The 19,053-nt window shown below is 42.1% G+C and overlaps 1 protein-coding gene across 1 annotated transcript in view; it reads left to right on the top strand.

Moving 5' to 3' along the window:
* The first annotated feature begins 507 nt into the window (after positions 1-507).
* TMTC1 (transmembrane O-mannosyltransferase targeting cadherins 1) overlaps positions 508-19,053 on the top strand; it is a 275,658-nt gene continuing 257,112 nt past the window's right edge. Inside the window, exon 1 of the mRNA XM_007098851.2 lies at positions 508-815. Within this exon, the coding sequence (XP_007098913.2) occupies positions 508-815 (308 nt within the window). The remainder of the gene's footprint in view (positions 816-19,053) is intronic.

Raw genomic sequence — 19,053 nt, 5'->3', positions numbered from 1 at the left:
GTGGGGGGGGGGGGTGAGGGTGCATGATTGTGGGGCGGCCCGGAGCGCCAGGCAGGACCCCGGTGCCCCTTCTCTGCCTCTCGGGCGCCCTAGCGCCGCGACCCCGCTCCACCTGCGTGCGAACTCTCGCGGCCGGGGACGCGGGCGCCCGGGGCTGAGTGTGGAGACGAGCCGGGCGGGGGTGGGGGGTACGGGGGTGGGGGGGCGGCTCTAGTCCGGGGATGAAGGGGGGGCGGGTGGAGGCGAGAGCGAGCGGGGCATGCGCAGTGGGGCGGAGGAGGTGGCGATGGCCGGGGGAGGCGGGGGGACTGCTGTTTATTTGCAGCTGGGCCAACTCGGCGGCGCAGGCGGCTGCGGAGCGCGGGGCGCCAGCGGCGGGTCCAGCTGCCGCCGCACCATGCCCGAGCCCACCTCCGGGCAGCCGCGGCGCGCCGCCGGGGCCCCGGCCGGGGAGGATGCCAGACGCCCGGGAGCGGCCAGGGCAGCGGTGGTGGCGGCGGCGGCGCGATGGTAGTGACAGGCTGTGCCCGAGGCGGCGGCGGCGGCGGGGACCGCGCGCCCTCCCGGCGGCGGGGCTGCGGACTCGCGCCGGCCGGGGCCGCGGCGCTGCTGGCCGGGGCGAGCTGCCTGTGCTACGGCCGCTCCCTGCAGGGCGAGTTCGTGCACGACGACGTGTGGGCGATCGTGAACAACCCCGACGTGCGGCCCGGCGCCCCCCTCCGCTGGGGCATCTTCACCAACGACTTCTGGGGCAAGGGAATGGCCGAGAACACCAGCCACAAGTCCTACCGACCGCTCTGCGTCCTCACCTTCAAGTGAGTCCCTCACCTCGCGCCTGCAGCCGCCGCAGTTTCTCCTCACCCCCCAGCCCGAGCTGGGCGAAGTTGCGGGACCCGCGTGGGGGGCGCTCCTTTTCTTGCGGCGCCTTCCCCTCCACGCCTCCCTGCTGTCCTCCCGTCCACGCCACTCTGCTCCGCGGTCCCAGGCCCCGCTTCTCTGGGCTCCCGGGGCGGTTCGGGAGGCGCGGGCTGGGAGTTGGGATCGAGTTTCTCAAGAGTCTGTGCTCTCAGCGGGCTGGTCTGTCGGGCAAGGACTTGGCGCGGGGCTGGTAGAGCTGCTCCTGCACCCCACCCCTGCCGGACAGTGGTCAAGTGCGACGGTGCGGGCCCAGCGAGTTCCGGACTGGGGGGCTGTGGTGGGAATGCTTCCAAGTTGGGAATTTCTCAGAGGCTGTTGGGCAGCTTCGCTGATGGAGAGAGAGGATCAGTCCCTTTGGGGTCGCGTTCGGAGAAGAGGCGAGAGCTGTGAGCTGCCAGGGCTGCTTGGGTTTTGGGGAGGCGCAGCGGAGGGAGCAGAGGCTCTCCCCCGACCTGCAGCCTTTGGTTGCTCTCCAAGCCTTTCCAATCTGCTGGTCTGCGGAAGGGCTCGGGATTTAGATTTTAAAAGATGCAAAGCAAAGGAATGCAGAAGCGTGGGATCCTCTGGGGATCCTGGTGTCCCAGTCGAAATAGTTTTCGTTTCACAACCTCAGAGTCATGATTCAGCATTTCTGGTGTGAATAAAGTGTAAAGGGAGCCGAGAGAACGCCAGGTTTTTGTAGGGTGGAGTATTTTCTTGAATTTAAAAGAGGGCTTGCTTCAGATGGATGGGGGGGAGGGCTTTGTATGAGTACTATCTCCTACACCATGAGCTTGACTCAACCCCTTACAATTTGGCTCCGTGTTTAAGCTTAACAGTGTGTCGGACAAAAACTTGAAATAATATTGGTTCGGTATCATCAGTGTTTTAAGCCTTTTCCAGTGGGTGTAATATGAACCCGTCTTTATGGTAGTGGTCATCCGAGACGGGATAGGCAGCTTGAAAAGCCTGCCTCTGGCCAGGAGGCCAAGGTCTCTTGACAGGTGGCTCAGATGACTTAGAAAAGGAAACCATAGCAGTTGGCAGTAATTCATGGGCTTTTGACTTAATTTTTCCATTGAAAGTTCAGTGTTTTAAAGAGAGTGAGGAAATTGCACATTTGAATCTGGAGAGAATATTTTATAAACATTTGTCCGCTTAGGAAGCGGTTTTGGTGTTCCGCTGAAAGATAACGTCAGCTACTGAGTGAGTTGCTCAGTACTTTCAGTTTTCTAAATGTTTCTTAAAATCTCCTTAGATGGCACAAATATATATGTTTACTTTCTAGATTGACCTGCTTTTTCATTTATTACAGTGAGGGTTGGTGGTTAATTTAAGGTGTGAAAGCTCACAGCATGAGATGTGCTGGGCTTGTAACAGCCATGGAGACCGTCTTGATTTGAGCATTTTCCATTTTAAAAGGTCAGGGCCAAAAGCCTGTGCCCACTTGGTGGAGAGTGGGGAAGATGTTTTCACTTCTTGACTTTCTAAAATGTTTTTTTCACTCATGCAGGAAATGGCAAGGACAGAAAAGAGAGGAGTGGGGGAAGGAAGTAGACAATGAAGCAAGGCCATTGATGAAGAGGAATGGTAGCAAGGGTTTGGGGGAACAGGGGTAGGGAAAGGAGAGTTGGTAGGGCCAGGGTCAAATCGTCACTGTGTACTCTTTGGTCACAAAATGCAGACTGGTGTCTAATGCCATTGTTCTTTGTATATTGCATCTATTTTGTTTTTGTTTTTGAGAAGGTTGAGTTGCAAATCTAGAAAGCAACACAGCACTAATTGGAAAGGGGTAGATGTCTCTTCGAAGAGAAAGTTCATCTTTCTGTGCTCACAGGTGTGGATTTAAATAGGACCTAGAAGCTTTCTCCATACTGCATCTTCTGCAATAGCTTAAAGAGGGGCACGTATAAGAGCTGGCATCGATGATGTTAGACCCACCCAACTCTAAAGATTGTTTCAAGCAAGGACAGAGAATCACATTTATTAACTATTCAGTGTGAACCAAACATTGGCCTAAGCACTTTACACAGATTATGTTTTTATGATTTTTATTTTAGGTAGTTGGTGAAAATAAAGTGGCTTGTTAAATATACATACAAACTATCTTAATTATATCTTAAGGTAGGAATGTTTGAATAAAAATCTTTGAGAATTCAAAACGATTTTTTCTTTTTATTGTAAGAACTCATAATATAAGATTTGCCATGTACAATTTTTAAGAGCTTGATAAAATATTATTAACTATAGGCACAATGATTTACAACAGATCTCTGGCACTCATTTCTCTTGCATAACTGGAACTATAGACCTGCTGAACAGCAACATTCCAGGGCTCCATTCCCCCTGCCCTTGGTAGCCATAATTCTATTCTCTGTATTTCCGTGATTTTGGCTATTTTAGATACCTTATATAAGTATAATCATGCAGTATTTGTCCTGTGGCTGGCTTATTTTACTTAGCATAATGTCCTCCAGGTCCAGCCATGTTGTTGCATATGACAAGATTTCCTTCTTTTTAAAGGCTGAATAATACTTCATTGCATGTATATACAATTAAAAAAATTTTTTTAATGTTTATTTTTTTGAGAGTGAGAGACAGAGTGTGAGTGGAGGAGGGTCAGAGAGAGAGGGAGGCACAGAATCTGAAGCAGGACCCAGGCTCTGAGCTGTCAGCACAGAGCCCACGCGGGGTTCGTACCCAAGACATCATGCCCTAAGCCGAAGTCAGACGCTTAACTAACTGAGACACCCAGGTGCCCCATACCACTTTTTTTTTTAATCCATTCATCTGATGGTGGCCAGCCAGATTGTGTCCATACCTTAGTTTTTATGAATAATGCTGCAGTGAACTTGGGAGTGCATATATCTCAAGATCATGATTTCAATTCTTTTGGATTTATAACCAGGGGTAGGATTGCTGGATTCTAAGATAAGTGTATTTTTAACTTTTTGAGGAATCTGTATACTGTTCTCCGTCGGAACTACACCTTTTTTACATTCCCACCAGTAATGTACAGTGGTTCCAGTTGCTCTACATCCTTGCTAACATTTGTTATCTTTTTTTTTCTTCATAAAATCCAACCTAATTAATTGGTGTGAGTTAGGTGATAACTCATTGTGGTTTTGATTTGCATTTCCCTCATGATTACTGGTGTTAAGCATCTTTTCATGTACTTGTTGGCCATTTGTATATCTTGTTTTTAAAGTATAATTGACATGCAATGTCCTATTAGTAGTGATGTGATGTGTTTTATACATTATAAAATGGTCCTCACTATAAGTCTAGTTATCATCTGTCACTATACAAATTTATTACAATATGATTGACTAGATTCCCTAGGCTGTACATGAGATCTCCATGACATATTTATTTTATAACTGGAAGTTTGTATTTCTTAATCCCCTCCACCTATTTTTTTTACCTGCCCCCCAACCCCCAATCAAGCCAGCCCCCGTCTGGTAATCAATCATTTGTTTCCTGTATCTGTGAGTCTGTTCTATTTTGTTCTCTTTTGTTTGATTGTTTTCTTTTTTAAATTTCCCTTGTAAATGAAATCATGGTATTCATCTTTCTTTGCTCAACTGACATATTTCACTTAGGATAATACCTTCTAGGTCCATCCATGTTTTCACAAATGGCAAGATTTTATTCTTTTTTATGGCCAAGTCTTTTTTGGGGAAATGTCTTTTCAAGCCCTTTGCCTATTTTTTTTTATCAGATTATTTGTTCATTTGTTTTGTTTTGTTTACCTTGAGTTGTATGAGTTTCTTATGTATTTGTGATATTAATAATATATTAGATACATGGTTTGCAAATATTTTCTCCTGTTCTGTGGGTTGCCTTTCTACTCTGTTGATTGCTTCCTTTGCTGTGCAGAGGTTTTTTAGTTTGATAGTCCCAGTTACCTAATTTCTTTTTATTGCCTTTACTGTTGGTGTCATATTTGAAAAATCATTGCTAAGCCTTAACATCATGAAGTTTTGCCCCTGTTTTTCTTCTGGGAGTTTTACAGTTTCAGGTCTTACATTAAAAATTTTAATACATTTCAAGTTGAATTTTGTCTATGATGTAAGATAAAGGTCCAGGCTTATTCTTTTGTATGCAGATATCTAGTTTTCCCAAGACCATTTGTTGGAGGGACTATCCTTTCCCCATTGTGTATATTTGGCCTTTATGTTGAAGATCCTTTGACCATATATGTGTAGGTTAATTTCTGGCCTCTCTATTCTTTTCCATTAGTTAGTATGTTTCTTTTAATGCCAGTACTATACTGTTTTAATTACTGTAGCTTTGTAATATAGTTTGAAATTAGGAAGTGTGATGCTTCCAAGCTTTGTTCTTTCTCAAAATTGTCTTGTGTATTTGGGGTCTTGTGCAGTTACAAATGAATTTTTTTTTCTATTTCAGTAAAAAAAGCCACTAGGATATTATTGGAATACATTGGAATACATTGGCTATAGAATACACTGACTATGGACTACATTGGAATGTATGGAATACATTGGAATACATTGACTATAGATGGCTTTGAGTAGTATGGACTTTTTAACAGTATTAAGTCTTCTGATCTGTAAACATGAGACGTCTTTCTGTTTATTTGTGTCTTTAATTTCTTTCATTAGTGACTTAGGGTTTTAATTATACAAGTTTCATCTCTATTTTTAGTGCTATTTTATTCTTTTCGATGCTATTATAAATGGAATTGCTTTCTTAATTTTGGATAGTTCATAATTATATAGAAATGCAGCTGATTTTTTTAACTGAAATATAGTTGATACAAATGCAGCTGATTTTTGTACATTGATTTGTGTCTTACAACTTTACTGACTTTGAGTATTCTAACAGTTTTTTATTTTGGGGGGAATCTTTAGGGCTCTTTAACGCAAAGGATTGTGTCATCTGCAAACATAGTTTTACTTTTTTTTTTTTTTCCAAATGTAAATGCCTTTTATTTCTTTTTCTTGTCTAATTGCTCTGGGTAGAGTCCTAAATAGAAATGCAGGAGTGGACATCCTTGTCTTGCTCTTGATCTTAGAGAAAAACCTTTCTGTTTTTCACTGTTGAGTATGATGTTAATTGTGGACTTTTTATATATGACCTTTAAATTCTTTCTAAACCTAGTTTTTGGGAATTTTTACCATGAAAGGGTGTTGAATTTTGTGAGATGTTTTTCTTGCATTTATAGACACGATCATGTAATTTAGCTTCCATTTTGTTAATGTGGTAAATAACATTAGTTGAATTTTGCATGTTGAACTATTCTTGCATCCTAGGGATAAAACCCACTTGGTTATGGTGCATGTTCCTTTTAATGTGCTGTTGAATTCAGTTTGCTAGTATTTTGTTTAAGACTTTCCCATCTGTGTTTATCATGAAAGTTGGCCTGTGGTTTCATTTTCTTATAGTGTCTTTGCCTTAAAAACAAACAAACAAAACAAAACAAAACAAAAAATAAAACCTTTAATTTTGAGGGGCGCCTGGGTGGCTCAGTCATTTAAGTGTCCAACTTTGGCTCAGGTCATGATCTCACGGCTTGTGAGTTTGAGCCCCGCATCAGGCTCTGTGCTAACAGCTCAGAGCCTGGAGCCTGCTTTGGATTCTGTGTCTCCCTCTCTCTCTGCCCCTCCCCTGCTCATGCTCTGTCTCTGTCTCTCAAAAATAAATAAATTAAAAAAAAAACTTTTCATTTTGAGATAATTGTACATTCCCCAGTTGTAACTAATAATACAGAGATCTCTTATACCATTTATCCATTTTCCTCTAGGGTTAAGGTCTTGCATAATTATAGTATAATATCACAACCAGCAAACTGATATTGATACAATCCACAGCTTTTATTTACTTTTTACCAAGTTTACATATACTCTTTTTTATTTTTATTTTTGTTGAGTGTGTATTTAATTCTATGCAGTTTTGTCACATGCAGATTTCTAACATTACCACTAGTCAAGATACAGAACAGTTTCATCACAAGGATCCTTCCTGCTTCTTTATCATAATTATAAACACCTAATTCATAACAACCCCCTAATTCATAACACCCCACCCTACTTCATAATCACTACTAATTTGTTCTCCATGTCTATAATTTTGTCATTTTGAGAATGCTATTTGTGGAATCATTTAGTATGTAACTTGTTAAGGTTGGCCTTTTTTTTTGCACTTAGCATAATTCTCTGGAGTTTATTCAGATTGTTGCATCTCAGTAGTTAATTCCTTCTATTGCTGAGTACTATTCCATTGTATAGATGTAGCACTGTTTACTTATTCACCTGTCAAAGGACATCTGGATTGTTTCCAGTTTTTGGCTGTTTCACAAATAAAACTGCTATAAACATTCATTTACACATTTGTATGTGAACATGTTTTATTTCTTTGGGATAAATGACCAGGATTGCAATTGCTGGGTCATATGGTGGTTGCATATTTAGTTTTTTAAGAAACTGGTAGACTGTTTTCCAGACCTTGTCATACTGTGTATGAGTAATCCAGTTTACTTTGCCTCCTCATCAGCATTTGGCATTATCATTGTTTTTCTATTGTAGCCATTCTGATAAGTGTACAGTGATAATCTCATTGTGATTTTAATTTGCATTTCCCTAATGGCTCTCGGTGTTAAATATACTTTCACGTGCTTATTTGCCCTCTGTATATCCTCTTTTGAAAAATGTCTCTTCATGTCTTTCACCCATTTCCTAAGTGGATTTTTTTTGTTGTTGTTGAATTTTGAGATCTCTTCATATATCGTAGGTACAAGTCCTTTGTCAGCCATGTGGTTGGCACATATTTACTCCCATTCTGTAGCCTCTTTTCATCCTCTTCAGAGGGTCTTTCTCAGTCCAAAACTCAAACCTAGTTTCTATTAAAATAGTTTATTACCTTTGATTCATTGAATGAACCTTGTACACACTGAGAGCTGGAAATTACCTTAAGAATAAACAATAAATAAATATGTTAATTAATAAGTAAAGATGTGTAATGCTTGTTTCTATAAAGGTACTTGCATGTATAGAAAGATATTAATCACAGTTTCTCTCAAATAAGAAATGAGCTGAATTTCGAGTGAGGAAATGGATTTTTAGAGGGTCTACTTTTACCAGTTTGCAGGACAGGGTATAAAGGAAAATGAAGGCATTTTACCAAGATAGGGTGGCTTTGTACTATGTCAATTTAATGAAACTGGAATTTTGTTTTTTGGAAATTCCTTCCCTATATTGTGCTAGGTTATAGTTGTACACAAATTTCTTCCAGATATGGAAAGTGAAAGTGAGACTGCCTATCCCAGTCAGAAGGCTCGTGTCAAGAGAGTCTTGTGGGTTATCACAGACAGGGCGGCTAACCCACTGCTGCTGTGTGACAGTGGCTAGGTCCCTGGTGCTTCCAGAACTTTCCAGATCATGGTGCTCTAGCTACTTCGTATCATGGTGCAAGTGCGAGTGCAGCTCTGTAGGGAAGAGTGCCAGCCTGTTTGCAAGCCACTCACATCATTAAAGTTGGAGCCTTCGAGGCGGTGAGAAGCAGAGGTACCTTGTAGTTCATCTTCGTGGCTTCCAGCTCTGTCTCCCTTTCCCCTACTTCAAGACCCTCCTTCCTCCCTCCCGAATGCCTGCCCTGCCTGCCCTGCTGGCTTTTGACATCTGTTACGGACAGAAGTGGCAGCCTTGCATAGGCCATTTAGCCAGCTTCCACAATTGTGAAAGGTCAAATCTCTACAGTAAATCCCTTCTGCTGTATCCTTCCCTGTGGTTCCGCTTCTGCAGTCAAACTTTAACTGATACAAACGGTCATCTGTGTTCCCTGAAGTGAATTTAGAATTCTAATGAGTTTCTGTTTCTAGTCAAACCTTACATCGGTCTTTTCGTAAGATCATTTCCAAGGGCACACGGGAATATTTTTGGACCCTTGTAGAGCAGAATCAAAACATCTGTGAAAACTTAATCTGCAGCAGTAACCTTTTTTATTTTGCTTCTTTATCCTCCACTGGCCATGACCTGTTTTTAACTCTGGAATCAGGACATTAACCACGTTCAGTCACTTGGTAGACACTTAATTGACACAGAACCAAAACCCATGATGCCCATAACCTCCACCTTGAAATATGGCCCTGATTGATTTAAAAGGTGCTTAGCTTTTTAATTTTATTTCCTTTCTACCTCTTTCCTCTTGAGAAGAAGCTCCTGCTGGATTGCTAGCAGTGCCATTCTGCATCAGGAAGGAAGGAGAAGCTTCCTTCAACAAGGAAGATCCAATGGTTTTCAGGTTAAAGATGGGGAAATGAAGGCAAATTAAGGGACCTTAAACTCTTGATTCTGTCTCCATGTTTAGGCTATTAGATCATAGTGTTCTACCAGTTTGCTATAAAGTTTTATTTTATTGAAGGCTTCTGATGATGATATAAACCGTAAGAGTGAAAGTGGGTGGTTTAAAATGTCAGAGTTAAAAAATAGAATATCTTAATATGTGCAGCTGTAAGCATTTGCAACATTTTAATGCTTGGATCTGGAGAGGGTTTTTTTTTTTTTTTTTTTTTTTGCAGCAGTTTGCATCTTTTAGTCACAGATGATACACCAACCATGAAAATCAGCTCTAGCCTCTGTGCCCCAAAACTGAAAGAAATGGTGGAGTGTTCATTTTGGTTCTGTTTCTTTTGATTTGCCGCAACTCTTTGGAATTCATTTTGAGATAGTCTGTCTATTGCAGCAAAACTCATAAGTTTGTGTTCTGAGTCTATGATAAATGGACAAATGGAGATTGTTTGACTAGATTGTCTAGGATGTTCAGTGATGGATATAGCCAAGGAAAAATATGATTGGATGCGATAGAGATTTTATAGAGAAAAATGAAAAAATGGCCTCTGAAAATTTCATGCCAACTAAGGTTTATCTTAGAAACCCCAAGAGGAGGGGGTTAAGATTGTTGCCTGCTAGCATATACTTTAGATGTAAGATAAGCTTTAGACTACAGTCTGGCAGTGTAGGAAGGATGGAAAATGAGAGGAATATATTTTTGAATTATGAGGGTTTTTGTAGGTGAATCTCTCAATGGGGGCTTGGAAACACTTTTTTTTTTTTTAAATTAACAAATGTCTTTTTTATCTTCCTTTGGAGCTACATTCATGTTTTCCTTAAAATTTTCTTTAATTTCTTGTTTTTTTTTTTATTTGAGAGAGAGAGAGAGAGAGAGAGAGAGAGAGAGAGAGAGAGAGAGAGAATCCCAAGCAGGGTCCTGACATGGGGCTCAATCCCAGGACCCTGGGATCATGACCTGAGGCAAAATCATGAGTGGGATGCTTAACCAACTGAGACACCTAGGCGTACGATGTTTTTCTTAACTTTGAATACATAGTTATCCCACTTAAAAGGATGGGGCAGGGTAAGGAATGCTTGGCCATGTGAGAGTAATGGCTCTGTTACTTTTCCAAATGATAAGAAATGGTTTCTGTTCTATGAGCCCCTGTTGATCTGACCCCTGACCTCTACCATCTAGTCTATCAATCTGCAACTCATTCTAGAGTTCTTATGCCCTTTACAGGCCAAACCTGCTGCTGCTGCCTTTGCATTTTCTGAATTGCTTTCCCCAGACCTGTGCCCTCTTGTTCTCTCACCACTTTGAGTCCCTGTTCAAATGTCACTTCATCCTTTGCACTTTCCCTGGTTCCCCAATCCAAAATGGCAGACTCTCCTCCATATTTAATCCTTACTCTCTCACTCTGTATCTTCCTTGCCTTAGTAGCCCTCATTCCTATCTGACAACATGGATTTATTGTTGGTTTTTATCTTCTCTCATACTGTGTAAACTCCATGAGGTATATCTTTAGCACCTGGAGCCGTGCTTGTCATACAAAGTCAGGGCTTCATAAATTACTGTTAAAAGAATGAGTTAATTAATAACTTATGTGAATGCTTGACTTTTTCAGGTTAATATTTAGGTAGGGCTACACCTTTATATATAGATGAAAAAGTCTGCTTGACTTATTTCTTGGTTTATTTACCTTTTGTCTTCCTCTGTCAAAGAGAAAAGTAGAGGCACATAGAGATGGTTGCAGTAGGTCCTGCTTACTGGGCGGTTAAGGGGCAATTTTGATTCTGAGAGGGGCAACTGTGGCTCCCTGTTGTCACCTGCTGTGACTGTGACTCTGTAGAGAATGAGGATCTACAGCGCTTTGCGACCCACCATTCTCCTCTTGCGTGGCATACTGATGTGTGCTGGTTGCTGGATGCTTGCTATAGATTTGAAGACCGGACACAGCAGCTGTACCTTCTGAGGCAAACCCCAGAATTACACAGGGTTCTCTCCATACCCTACTGTCAGGGGACAAAAGCTCAGCCATGCCTGTGGCCTACAGTCTATAAAGAATGGCCATGTTTTTTCCAGCCAATGAGGTAGACATGAAATATTATTTCCGGTTGGATCAAATAGATTATAAGGCCCTGAAAATACTTTCTCAAGGGAACTATGATGGCTGTGACTTTCTGTCCCCAAGTATTACAGAATAAAGAATTTGTCTGGTTTTTATCCCAGGTTCCTGGGAGCTTCTAAACCCTTGGAATTTCCCGAGTGATGAGAGTGTCTCTGTTGTTCATGGTGGGCCTGAGACCACACTTCAGTTTATGTTAAGGAAGAGGTAACTCATGATGGGCCTCCAGATAGTTTCAGAACGTCGGCTGGCTCTGCTGGAAAGACCAAGCATATGATTAGGGAGACGGGACTTTGAGCCACATACCAGCCCTACCTTCCAACCTCTGGGAAGGGAAAGGGGAGCTGGAGATTGAGTTCAGTCACATGATGAAGGATTGAATCAATCAGCCTAAGTAATAAAACCCCACTTAAATTTTTTTTAAGTTTATTTATTTATTTTGAGGGAGAGAGTGAGCAGAGGAGAGGCAGAAAGAGAGGGAGAGAGAGGATCCCAAGCAGGTTCTGCATGTCAGCAGAGATGTGGGGCTTGATCTCACAAACTGTGAGATCATGACCTGAACTGAAATCAGGAGATGGACGCTTAACCGACTGAGCCACCAGATGCCCAGAAACCCAAATTAAAAACTTGACGTAGAAGCTTGGTTGAGTTTCCTTGATTGGTAATCATACATCATTGTGCTGAGAGGGTGATGTGTCCTGAAGGCATGGATGGTTTGTGTTTAGGACCCTCCCAGATCTACTCCATGGATCTTTTCTTTTGATTGATTTTGATTTGTATGCTTTATAATAAAACTGCAGTCGTAAGCTTAACACTTTCTTAAATTCTGTGAGGCATTCCTGCAAATTCCTAACCTGAGAGAATCGTGGGAATCCCCTAATTTGTGGTCAGTTGGTCAGCAGTGCAGGTGGCCTGGGAACCATTGAACTTGCAGCTGGTATCTGAAGTGAGTAGAGTCCGAAGCAGGACTTTGTCCTCACATAAACTCTGGGTAGTCACTGTCAGAACTGCACTGCACCCAGGAACTTTACCAAACACATACCTTTAAAAGAGAACAAATTTCCAGGAGTGCCTGGGTGGCTCAGTCGATACAGTGTCCAACTCTTGATTTTGGCTCTGGTCATAATCCGAGGGTCCTGGGATTGAGCTCTGCATTAGGCTCCTCGATGAGCATGAAGCCAGCTCAAGATTCTCTGTCTCTCTCTTCCTCTGCTCCACATCCCCGCTCATGATCTCTCTCTCTCTCTAAAATAAAAAAATAAAAAAATAAAAATAAAAGAAAACAAATTTGCTAAAAATTCACAACCCCATTATAGTTATAACTGTACTTATATGATGTTTGGTGTTGATCTTTTAATTTTTATTATTTGCTGACTCTCTTTATGAAGATTTTCTTCTGGGACTTGCTGCCTTCTAGATATGGTCACTGATCTTCCTTTCCTCAATTTTCCCACCCTTTCTTTGATGCTATTGCTACTCTGAGCACTTATGAGACAATAGTGACAATAACTTCCCCTTGCATGGGGTGTGGGCTCCTCCTGACAAGCCCCTCCTCCCCTGTTCCCTCCCTATGGCTTCCTCATAGCCAGGCAAAGATGTGATGCCTTGAGCACAAACCAAAACCATGAATTTTATTTTTGTCTCAGAGCACCAATCTCCCCTTTGCACTGTTGTTTGCATTGGTGCTTGTGAATCACATCCTTTGGTTCTTTGATACATTAAGTGATGATGATTTGCTGATTTATTCTTGATACTAGAGGGAATGCAGAAGAAGAGCAACCAGAATGATTAAGGGCCAAAGGGATTCGCCTTGGAGGAAAACGAGAAAAAACAGATGTTGTTATTTATTGGTTGAATGATCTAAGGAGACTATGGAAACCACTTACAAACATTTGAGAGCTGGGAGGATGGCAGGAGAAGGGGAAGAAGAAAAATGGATGGGAATAGAGGAAGACAGGAGAATATACCGTATGTTCAGTATTGGGCTGTGGGAACTCACAAGGCAAGTGTTGGAGAGCCCATTATTGGATAGCAGAAACAGATTGTAAAGGGGTAAATGTAATTTTTTCTTTCCCCTAGTTTGTAGCTCTTATTGGAAAAAAATGTAAACTGGATTCTCCTGGTAAGTGTGGCAAACATATGTAGCCTTCCTTTAAGCTTTGTGATGCATGACTCTCATTGTTCTGAGTATCACCTGTTTTGAATCACTGGGTTTCTTGAGACAGATTTCTGGGCCCCATTTCAGATTTACTGACTTAGAATATCTTGGGATGGGATAAGGGAATCAGCAATTGTAGCTAGCACGCCAGGGGATTCAGAATCCTGTGAACCACTGGGACTCAGTGGGAGCATATGTTTCATGAGGTTGAGATGCCAAATATTGCTGTTGTAATATACAAAAAGGAATCCCAAAGCTCATTGAGATAAGGATGTTGCAATGCACTTATCACATGCTGCCTGCCCACACCTTCCTCCCACCACTCTACTACATTTCCTGAGAAGGCCAGATGATTTTCCCTTCACTGAGGCATTGAGAAATATATTAGCAGGGGAGCACCGACAACTTCGGGAAGCTCTGCGTGGACTCTTTTCTGTAGGCCAAGTGTGGTGTGGGAGATGCTGCGAGTGAGGTAGACTTTCTGATTTCAGTGGGGGTGATGGGACCCTGGAGTACCAGATGCCAAGTGGCAATGCTTAGCTGCCACAGACAAGGTGAGTGCTTTTACCATGATTGACAGCAGGGATGCAGTAGTAATCACAATGTTTTGACCCCCTGAGAGGGGCCATTGGTGGTGACTAATCAGTCACATTGTCCCTAGGTATGAAGTAGATGGGCAGCCTTCTTAAATCTTGCTTCAGCTGTATACCACGAAAACTCCAGGTTTTGGGCCCCAAACCAGACGTGAGCCATGACCTCTTCTGGAGGCTCCAGACCTCTGCTAGTTTGTTGAGATGGAGCTGTTTGATTGATGTGGAGTTGGGGTCCCCTGGAGGAAAGACCCTAGTATATTTCCTAGCAGAAGTCTCTTCCAGAAGATACAGCCTGTTTTTGTTTTCTTAAACCAGAAGTATTTTCCAAAGAAGAAAATCAAGAGTAAGGGGCTTTGTTTATCTAGAGCTCCAGGGTATGCAGGTGTGAGGAGAAGGAAGTGCGGCCAATGGCTTTCTTCTCCCCTTCCCACCCCTCCTTCCGTGACATCTTGGTGCCAAACTGTGTGACCCTGTAACCTTTTCTGGGGACAGGTGCTTTCTGATTGCTGTGAGCTCATCATGGCCCCACCTTTCTGGACAGTTTTACAAGGAGGCAGAGGAGCTCAGACAGAGGAGGGGTATAAGCATTCATATTTGCCAAAGTCTGGAAGGCTTTCGAGCAGTCCGACATGGCTGTTCAGACTTTTTCTGGAAAAAAAAAAATCCTATTGGCCAGTTTAGCTTTAAATGAGAAATGAAGGCTAAATGAAATAAAATTAGAGATTCTTACTGTTGACTGGGAAAGATGATCTTTTCAACTTTCAACTTAAGGTGAGTTTATGTGCTCATTCGGTAAACTTTCATTTAGAATCAATTCACTGTGTACTAAGTGAGATGGATACTATGAGGAAAAGAAATTAATGTTTTACAGTGTATGAAAAAATGCTTATAATATTTGAGGAATATAGTAAAAGTTTTAAAAAACTGATGTGTGCTATAATGGAGTCTGTTCGGGGTGACATGGAACCCTAGAGACTGTACTTAGGTGGTATTTCAGGTGTGCTGTTTATCATGTTCCTGCATGGACATTTCTGGGTGTCCAAACACCAGTTCTAGTTTTAAATATTACTTCTTTGTTTTTGAGCTGAGGCCTGTCTCATAGCTGTTGTTGTTTCGTATTGTGGTAAATTGTGCATACTTGTGCCCTCTGAATAGGCAACGTGTTTCCATGCGGCCATGTAGTACTTCAAGAGAAGCTGGAAATTTTTATATAAAATCGTCTGTTTTAAAAATGTCGGTGGGGGGGCGCCTGGGTGGCTCAGTCGGTTAAGCGGCCGACTTCGGCTCAGGTCATGATCTCGCGGTCCGTGGGTTCGAACCCCGCGTCGGGCTCTGTGCTGACAGCTCGGAGCCTGGAACCTGTTTTGGATTCTGTGTCTCCCTCTCTCTGACCCTCCCCCGTTCATGCTCTGTCTCTCGCTGTCTCAAAAAAATAAATAAACGTTTAAAAAAAATTTTTAAAAAAATGTCAGTAGGGTGCCTGGGTGGCTCAGTTGGTTGAGTGTCCAACTTCGGCTCAGGTCATGATCTCTCACGGTTTGTGGGTTTGAGCCCGGCGTTGGGCTCTGTGCTCACAGCTCAGAGCCTGGAGCCTGCTTCGGATTCTGTGTCTCCCTCTCTCTCTGCTCCTCCCCCACTCACGCTCTGTCTCTCTCTCTCAAAAATAAATAAACATTAAAAATTTTTTTTTCAAAAGATAAAAAATAAATAAAAATAAAAATGTTGGTAAATTCGGGGCCCCTGGGTGGCTCAGTCAGTTCAACGTCTGACTCTTGGTTTCAGCTCAGATCATGATCTCAGGGTTGTGGGATGGAGACCTGCGGCAGGCTCTGTGCTGGCCGTGGAGCCTGCTTAAGATTCTGTCCCCCTCTACCACTTGCTTGTGTGCACTCTCTTTCTCTCAAGAAAAAAAAGTGGTAAATTAAAGAAAGAAAGAAAAGGTATACAGATGAAACAAAATAATTTGCAGACTTAAACTTGGCCCTTAGTCTATTTGCAACATTGTTATTGGATCTTAGTTTCCACTCAGAGAGGTACTTGAGTAAGTGCATTGCTTAAATATTTCATCATTCATTCATTTGTATATCCATCCACGTATCCACTTAATTTTGACAACTGTGAACCAGGCAGTATGCTAGATACTAGGGATACAGCCATAATATGGCAAAGATCATTTCCCTTGGAGGATTTGGTATCATTTCTGTCATCTTTCTTTAGGCTGAGCATCCTCCATTTCCTCAAGCCTACCTTCCTGAGACATCACTTTGAGACTCCCCATCCTTCAGCATCCTGGAGCTCTCCTGTGAAGATGCTCCAGCGTTTAAGTAGCACTCACAGAGGCTGCTGCCCCACATTGGATACCACCTACCTTCACTGTCCCGCATGCAGACAGAATGTCTCCCTCTTTCCTATCTCTGCACCTGGTAGGTTCTCCCCTTGCTAGGTTTCTTTCACTGTTAATTATCTGCTTAGTGTCTCTCTTTCTCTGGTAGCAGATGCCATGTCTTCTCCTTGTGTCTCTGGGCCCTACATCACACCTGACATGTAGTAGGTACTCAATAAATATCTGTTAGAGTGAATTGAAATGAAAGTTAGTTGGACTTATGCAGAACCCTGTCTGTGGTTTGGTCTGTTTTGATAGCCAGGACATAATAACTCTGAGTTTAGAGTAAACTAACAGCTCTTGGACAATGCTATGTGAGTAGTTTTAGTCTAGATTGCAAGTTTTTTGTTCCCTTTTATGTCCAAATGTGGATTTTGCTCTTACCCATATTCTGTGTAATCCTGTAAGAATTAACTAACAATATCAGGCATTTAAACCCTTTGCCAATCTTAGTCTCCCAGAACAGTGACCCTCCTTCCCAGATACAGGCTTTCTGGCAAGCTTGGTTAGCATACACTACAGATCTAGCTAAGTCCTTGATAGAAATATGGGACAGACCAGAGATAACATCAGAGTCTTGTGACTTACACTGAAGGTCTACATCTAAGGGGACATTGATTATTATTCACTACTCTTTGTGTTTGCTACAAATCCTTCTTCTTATATCTTGTGCACAAGGTGATTGTGAAAGATTTTGATAAATGCCTTTGTTAAAATAAAGATAGGATGTGTCTGTCACATTCCCTGCCCAATTAAAATGTGAGGTTCATCAGTTGAACCCCCTTTTTGTGAACCCGTATTGGATCCTAGGATCAGAGATTCTTTTTCCAATGCTCACAAATAACATTTTGTTATTATTTCATCTCAAGATCACTTGTTTATAGTTTGAAGAGTTCACTCTCTATCTTTTTAGATACTTGGGAACTTCTCCTAACTTTAGATTCTCAGTAATTTCTTAAAGCTTAGATTTGCCAGTAACTGGTACCATGTGAGAGGCTTTCAGTTACTTTAGTACTGCGGTGGATCCCCATTCAGTAATTTATTTTTATATTTTGGGGTCTAAATGAATTCCCTTGAAACACCAAGCATTTTTTTCCTAACCAGTTTCCAGGAATAATAATATGATGGTAGCTATACTTGTGGTAAACATAATAGCATGTGTATAAACGTGTCAAATCACTAAGTTGTACACTTGAAACTAATGTAATATTGTGTGTCAACTATACTCAGATTAAAAAAAAAAATCCTCCCCCCAAAAATCAGGGATTTGGCTTATTAGATGTCTTGCCTTCTCTCTATTGTCATCTTATGATTATCACAGTATGATGCATCCTTGTATACTAAAAAGAAAAGTCCTGTTTCTTCTTCTGCTTATAGTCCATACTTCTGACACCAGATATGTAGGGCTTTTTTTCCACAGTGATCAATTCTCAGTGTCCTACAGTATGTGGATATCCTGCAATTCAATGTAATTCTGCCACTGTTTGTCTGGAGTTAGCATTAGATCCCCCAGGTTAAGGGCTCATTTCCTTCCGCAAGACTCACCCCATTTCAGATACCAGTTGCAAGTCATGGGTCCCTAGATTGCCACACTTCTGTCTAACTTGGTTGTTAAATCAGTGTTCCCATGAGCCCCTCCTCAGGTTCAATAATTTGCTATAATGGCCCACAGAACTCAAGCAGACACTTACTTAATGTTTACTGGCTTATTATAGAATAAAGGATATAGATGAACAGCCAGATGAAGAGATGCTTAGGTGGGGTCTGGAGGGTCCCAAGCACAGGAGCTTCTGTCCCTGTGAAATTGAGGTGTGCCACCTGCCCAGCTTGTGGATGTGCTCACCAATGTGGAAGTTCTCCAAAACCTGTAGTTCAGAGATTTTTATGGAGGCTTCATCAAGTAGGCATCACTGATAATTAACTCAATCTCTAGCCCTTCTCCAATCCCTGGGGTGGAGGAGGGGGAGAGGGAGAAAGGCTGGAAGTTCTAAGCTTCTAATCATAACTCGATCTTTCTGGTGACCAGCCCCCATCCAGAAGCCATTCAGGAGCCTACCAAGAGTCATGTTATTAGAGCAAAAGGTAATCCTATCACTTAGGAAGTTCCAAGGGATTTAGGAGCTCTGTGTCAGGAACCGGGCCAAAGACCAAAAATTGGAACAAAAGATACTCCTACTACCTTTATAACTTAAGAAATTACAAAGGTTTTACCATTTCTACCAGGAGTTGGGATGAAGACCAAAATGCATATTTATTATATTACAATGTCATATCTGTCTGTTTATATCTGTATATCTATCTACATCTATCTTTGAACACTTTTCAGGTTATTTCCTTATGGAAAATTCCTAGAAGTGGAATTTTTGATCAAAGATTATGTACTTCTTTAAAAAAAATTTTTTTTAATGTCTCTTACTTATTTTTGAGAGAGAGACAAAGTGCTAGTGGGCAATGGGCAGAGAGAAAGGGAAACACAGAATCCAAAGCAGGCTCCAGGTTCCTAGCTGTCAGCACAGAGCCTCACATGGGGCTTGAACTCATGAACCATGAGATCATGACCTGAGCCTTAGTCAGGCTTAACCCACTGAGCCACCCAGGCACC

Source organism: Panthera tigris, chromosome B4 (genome assembly GCF_018350195.1).
Source record: "Panthera tigris isolate Pti1 chromosome B4, P.tigris_Pti1_mat1.1, whole genome shotgun sequence".
Taxonomy (NCBI): Eukaryota; Metazoa; Chordata; class Mammalia; order Carnivora; family Felidae; genus Panthera; species Panthera tigris.
This window is presented reverse-complemented; position numbering and strand designations above follow the sequence as displayed.